A 6000-nucleotide genomic window follows, 5' to 3' on the forward strand; every position below is an offset into this window, starting at 1 on the left:
AAAATCAGTTAGTACTTTTTACTAGGCATTATAGTAATAATTATCAGAGTTGTTTCAGAATTATATCAGATATTAAATGTTTAGTATTCTTGAATATTTTATATCTTAAAAAGCAATATGCAACCCAGCAATTCCACTCCTACTTGTATACCCAAGAAAAATAAAAACATACACGCACACACAAGCTTGTACACCAATGTTCATAGCAGTACTATTCATTATAGGCAAAAAGTGGAAACCATCCAAATGAGTGGATAAATAAAATATGGTATATACATAGGACAATATTATTCAGCAATAAAAAGAAATGAAGTACTGGTACATGCCACAACATGGATGAACCTTAAAAACATTATGCTAAGTGAAACACACTAGTCATACACAAAAGACTGCATGATTCCAATTATATGAGATATTCAAATGGGCAAATCTATGGAAACATAAATCATATTAGTGGTTGCCTACGGCTGGGGAAGGTAAGGGGAATGTGGAGAGTAACTGCTAATGGGTATAGGGTTTCTTTCTGGGATGATGAAAACGTCCTAAAATTAGATTGTGGTGATGGCTGCACAACTCTGTGGATATACTAAAAACCCTTGAATTGTACACTTTAAGTGGGTGAACTTAATTATGTGTAAATTATATCTCAATAAAGCAATGTATGAGGTTAACATCACTAGTCATAAGTCAAGTTGATAGCCTGCACCCCTGATATGTTGTGCTGAGGATGGCAGTTCACCTCTGTGGCCTTCCTCCAAAAAATCCATAACTTCGTTGTAACCATGAGGAAAACATCATCCAAACTCAAGTTGAAGGATATTCCATAAAACACCTAACCGGTACTCTTCAAAATTATCAAGACCATCAAAAGTAAGGAAAGTTAGAGAAACTGTCACAGCCCAGAGGACCCTGAGGAGATGTAATGACTAAATATAATTTGGTGTCCTGGCTGGGATCCTGGAACAGAAAAAACACTAGGGAAAAACTAATGAAATCTGAGTAAAGTATGGAATTAACGTATTCTGTATAAGAATTGTCATTAACTGTGATGAAGAAACACACCATAGTAGTGTAATGGGGGACTTTGGTGTAGGGTATTTGGAAACTCTCTGTATTAACTTTGCGACTTTTCTATAAATCTAACACTATTTTTTTAAAGGCAGTACACAAACGTTAGCTAATAGTTTTAGAACTTTGAGTAAAAGTCATAGTACTAGCACTAGTGATAGTAGTTAGTATAACAAGGTTCCTCCACAGCCTAAAATAGAGAACCTAGTCAGCCTCTGGTTTTTCACAGACGCCACACATATGCAAAGTTGAGCTCGTTTCCACTGAAGGAACTGTAATCTCAACTTTAATAATCAGATAGAAGTCTATGCAGTTCGCTTTTTTTTTTTTTAATTTTTTAAGGAAGGAAAGAAATCCCTGAATAGGTTCTTTATCTGGAGGTTTTATAAAGATTCCAAAATGATGCATGAAGGACAGAATTAAAACTCTCTTGTGAGAACTACATGCCATTTATTCCACATAATTAAATATCATAAAGAGTAAAATATATACAGTAGAGCTTGATTTTAAAGTTTCAAGCTGATCCTCACAAAAAAGATAACACTTCAACATGGTGGCCAAGGACAGAAGCTTGCACAGCTTAGACCCTCCTGTTCCCACTCTGCTCTTCTCAACCATTTCTGTAGGCAGTTCCTCCAGCTGAAAACTATGTTTTAATCAACTGATTTTTATGATCTCTTTTCCTTGCCCTCGATACACTCTGCAAAAATGGCTGCGTACTTCTTCGTTGACTTTTTTAGCTCCATGGAGCTGACGTTTTGAGAACTCAGCACTCTGCATGTCCTTTGGCAGCTGCATGTCTCCTTCTGTCCTAGCAGAAGGAATGCCAAGTACCCCACAGAAAATGATGGCTTTTGTAATGCTTTCCACAAGCTTCCTAGAGAAAGATATCGCTCCACTTCTTTCCATGGTCTGCAGTTGGAACTGGCACAGTAAATTACTTCTGGTCTTCTTGCTATGCCCCACTATCTCATGCCTCCAGATTGTTACACAAACCCAGTCTCTGCAGTAACACTAGTCCTGCCTCTCCTTACCTTCAGATTTTGGCTTAACTATCACTGAGACCAAGCCCTCACTCACCAATCCTCAACCCCAAGTCCAGATCAGGGGCTCTCATAGAACCAAAACTTTCCTCCGTCTTAGCATTTTCACATTGTGTCAGATTATGAGATACATGAAGCCATTGGCAACGTGTTTCTGGGTCACTGTGGAATTCTCAAGAGCCAGGGCATTGACTGGTACACAGTAAGAATACAAATGAATCTCCTAGAGTAAATGGATAAATTAATTCCTTCCCAAGCAAAAATACATGATAAAATCATTTTCCCCTGAAGACTGTTTCATGCTGTTTCTCAAAGAACTTTAGGTCACGGGGCAGAGGCTTCTGTAAATAAGCAATCTTTCAACTCATTGCATATCCCATGCATTTCCCCAGTAAAAATGTCAATGCCTAAAAACAATGGCCTAAAGATATTTTCACATTTTCATTTCTGTCACTTATTTGGAACAACAACAGAAATAAAACTTCAACAGCCAGCAGTGAAATTAATTGGGTATGAAAGATAATCTCCAGGACATTTCCTTTCTAGGTATTTGCTCCTATATTGAGTAAGAACTGTTAAAATCCAAGCTATGGCTACACCAAAAACTTGTGAACATTTTAGAAAGTGATTAAACTTAAAGGTATTTGGCATTAAAAAACAATTATGAGGGCTTCCTAGGTGGCACAGTGGTTGAGAATCCGCCTGGTAATGCAGGGGACACGGGTTTGATCCCTGATCCAGGAAGATCCCACATGCCGCAGAGCAACTAAGCCCGTGCGCCACAACTATTGAGGCTGTGCTCTAGAGCCTGTGAGCCACAACTATTGAGCCCATGTGCTGCAACTACTGAAGCCCACGCACCTAGAGCCCGTGCTCCGCAACAAGAGAAGCCACGGCAATAAGGAGCCCGCACACCACAACGAAGAGTAGCCCCCACTCACCGCAACTAAAAAGAAAGCCCGCGCACAGCAAAAAAGACCCAACACAGCCAATAAAATAAATAAATAAATAAATAAATTTATAAAAAAAATTATAAGTGAGATTAAATGTATTCTCTATTATCCCACTGAAGACATATTTTCCTCTGGGTCTTAGAAACATCATTGCATTTGTTTTATTTTAACACCTCTTTAACATTTTTAAAAATATATTTCAAACAAAAAGCTTAAGTATATTAAGGATTCTTACTAATTAACCAATCACTATTTAAAAGGGATTTTTAATATTAAAAAATTGTTTGCAAAAATTCTCTAATGATATGTTGGAGTATTAAAACCCAGAAAAGGATCATGATTACATATTTTGAAATAATTATTTCCATGCCTGAATTTATTCAACATTAATTGAAGTCTATCTTATGTCACATACCATATTAAATCCCTGAGGAAAGAGAAATGAATAAACTTTACTCATGTCCTGAAGAAGCTCACCATCTATTGGACAGGTGGACAAATGTAACTCATTGCAATAAAAGATTTGGAGAGTGATGCCAAAGTGTGCACTGGGGGCCTGTGGAAGCACATGGCAGGGATACTAACCTGGAAACAGATTGCTTTTCTTTGAGACAATGAAAGTTCCTCCCTTACTCACATTAAGTAAAAAGAGGTAGGTAGATATTAAATGTGAATTCAGTGTTTCATTTGAAAATTGTAGGGAAAAATAAACAGATAAATTCCAACCTTAAAAGTTCAGAAATTAAGCAGCAATAAGTATGTTGGAATTATACTTAGAAGAGAGTAAATGTTTTCGGCAACCATGTGGGGATAACATGGTAGAAATCTCATTAATGAAAATGCAAAACATTTTCACAGAGAGAGCAAAGTATAAATGAAAGAGTATGGGCTTTGGCTTAAGCAGACTTAGCTTGAATCATGGCTGTCACTTACTAGCCATGTGTCTGTAGACAAATCACATATATTCTCTAAACCTCAATTTCTTCATATGCAAAATAGAGCCAATACTAGCTTACACATGGAGTTATTATAAGCATTAAATAAGAATATGTTTACATATCTTTATGACTGGCCACTATAAAGACTCAAATGTGATGCCAGCAATCCGATTGCAAATCAAGCTGGGGGCTCAAATATAAGATACTTAGTCCTTGGCAAGGAGTGTGAAGCAGTGACCTGATGTCAGAACCTGGAGTACCAGGCAGTGGACGAAGGCACGGATGTGAGTAACGATGATGGTGACAAAGACGATAATTACTACGGCTCCTTCCCAAGCTCAGAATATTTATCACTGAATTAAGCCTTTGGTTTACTAGGATCAATTGAAGTATTTACTCACAATCTTAAAAGTCAGCTTCAGAAAAAGCAGGCTTCCATTAACCTCTTGTCTGAATAGATCCTCCTTATCTCTGAAAGAAGTCAAGAATCTCTGAAATGTTTTCCTTGGTATTATATGAACCAATGTGAAAATCATATCTTCCCACGGAACAACTTCCCTACCCCAGTAAGTCAAATATAAAATGTAATTATCCTACATGCAGTGAGTCAGAAGAACAGTGAACGGTGATCTCTCAGGGAACAGGGAGTTACATAGAGCAGGAGGGCTTGGGGCACGTTCTTAGAGGGGAGGGAGAACTTCAAGAAAATGATCAACTGGCTCTGGAAGCAGAGGAAACACAGTAACTTGAGAATGGGTGGATACACAGCTCATAGGTGCCATTGCAAAGAAGTTGTAGGAGCTGTTCAGAAAAAAGATAGTAGTGGTTTAAAAAGAGTTAAAGGCTATGTGTGTCCCTAAGTGAGAAGTCTTACAGCAAACGATATTTTGGCTTTTCCTCCTCTGTTACACTCTCCTCTATGCCTTTAATCCTGCTTCCTGGGTTCATCTCTCAAACAGTGTAAACTTCACTTAACTCCTTCTCTCAGACTACCTCTGGGAAATTAAAGGCTGTAGGAGGGCAGAGGGGGAGTCCTTTTATTTTCATTTTTTGGTTCTGTTTTGTTTTAACTCGTGTTTGCGCTGCATTTCTGCTTCTCCATAGGTCACCAAGATGCTGGCAGTGGTTGTCATTCTGTTTGCCCTTTTATGGATGCCCTACAGAACTCTTGTGGTTGTCAACTCATTTCTCTCCAGCCCTTTCCAAGAAAATTGGTTCCTGCTCTTTTGCAGAATTTGCATTTATCTCAACAGCGCCATCAACCCAGTGATTTACAATCTCATGTCCCAGAAATTCCGTGCAGCCTTCAGAAAGCTCTGTAACTGTAAGCAGAAGCCAGCGGAGAAACCAGCTAACTACAGCGTGGCCCTAAATTACAGCGTTATCAAGGAGTCAGATCATTTCAGCACAGAGCTTGATGATATCACTGTCACTGACACTTACTTGTCCGCCACGAAAGTGTCTTTTGATGACACCTGCTTGGCTTCTGAAATAACCATTAGCCAAAGTTGATTCATGGAGTAGAAGAAAATGGATGATAAAGAAAATGAGAATCTGTGCAGTTATCAATCCAAGAGAGGAAACGACCAATACTCGTATATGACGACAGAGCAGATAAAGTCTTCACCGACGCTCTAACAAATCCTGGCCCAAGACACTTTAACCCATAAGAATGATTCACAGTTTCTTTCTCTTGTTAAAAAATACATATTATAAAAAATATGAGCAGATCTGTGAAAGATCCAAAAGGTGGAAACTTTCCGTTTAATTTGAGATTGTTTTTTCTGGGGCTGTGAAGTTTAGATAAAATCTAGACATCAGTTTACCTTATTCAAAATAACTTTATCAAATGTATTTTCTCATCCCCTGCCAGATTAATTATACACTTGGTAATTTGGCAATATGAAAAATTTTAATGTTTTCATTTAGCATTTCATTTTAATAAAGTACAGTGCTATTTTCATGAATATTTGAAACTGCAGGGAAAATTAAAAAAAC

General features: G+C 37.8%; 1 protein-coding gene across 1 annotated transcript in view; it reads left to right on the plus strand.

The window, feature by feature from the left end:
- TRHR (thyrotropin releasing hormone receptor) overlaps window positions 1–5583 on the plus strand; it is a 45122-nt gene extending 39539 nt beyond the window's left edge. Inside the window, exon 2 of the mRNA XM_057736319.1 lies at window positions 5107–5583. Within this exon, the coding sequence (XP_057592302.1) occupies window positions 5107–5514 (408 nt within the window). The 3' untranslated portion in view covers window positions 5515–5583. The remainder of the gene's footprint in view (window positions 1–5106) is intronic.
- Window positions 5584–6000: the final 417 nt, after the last annotated feature.

Source organism: Hippopotamus amphibius, chromosome 5, assembly GCF_030028045.1.
Source record: "Hippopotamus amphibius kiboko isolate mHipAmp2 chromosome 5, mHipAmp2.hap2, whole genome shotgun sequence".
Lineage (NCBI taxonomy): Eukaryota > Metazoa > Chordata > Mammalia > Artiodactyla > Hippopotamidae > Hippopotamus > Hippopotamus amphibius.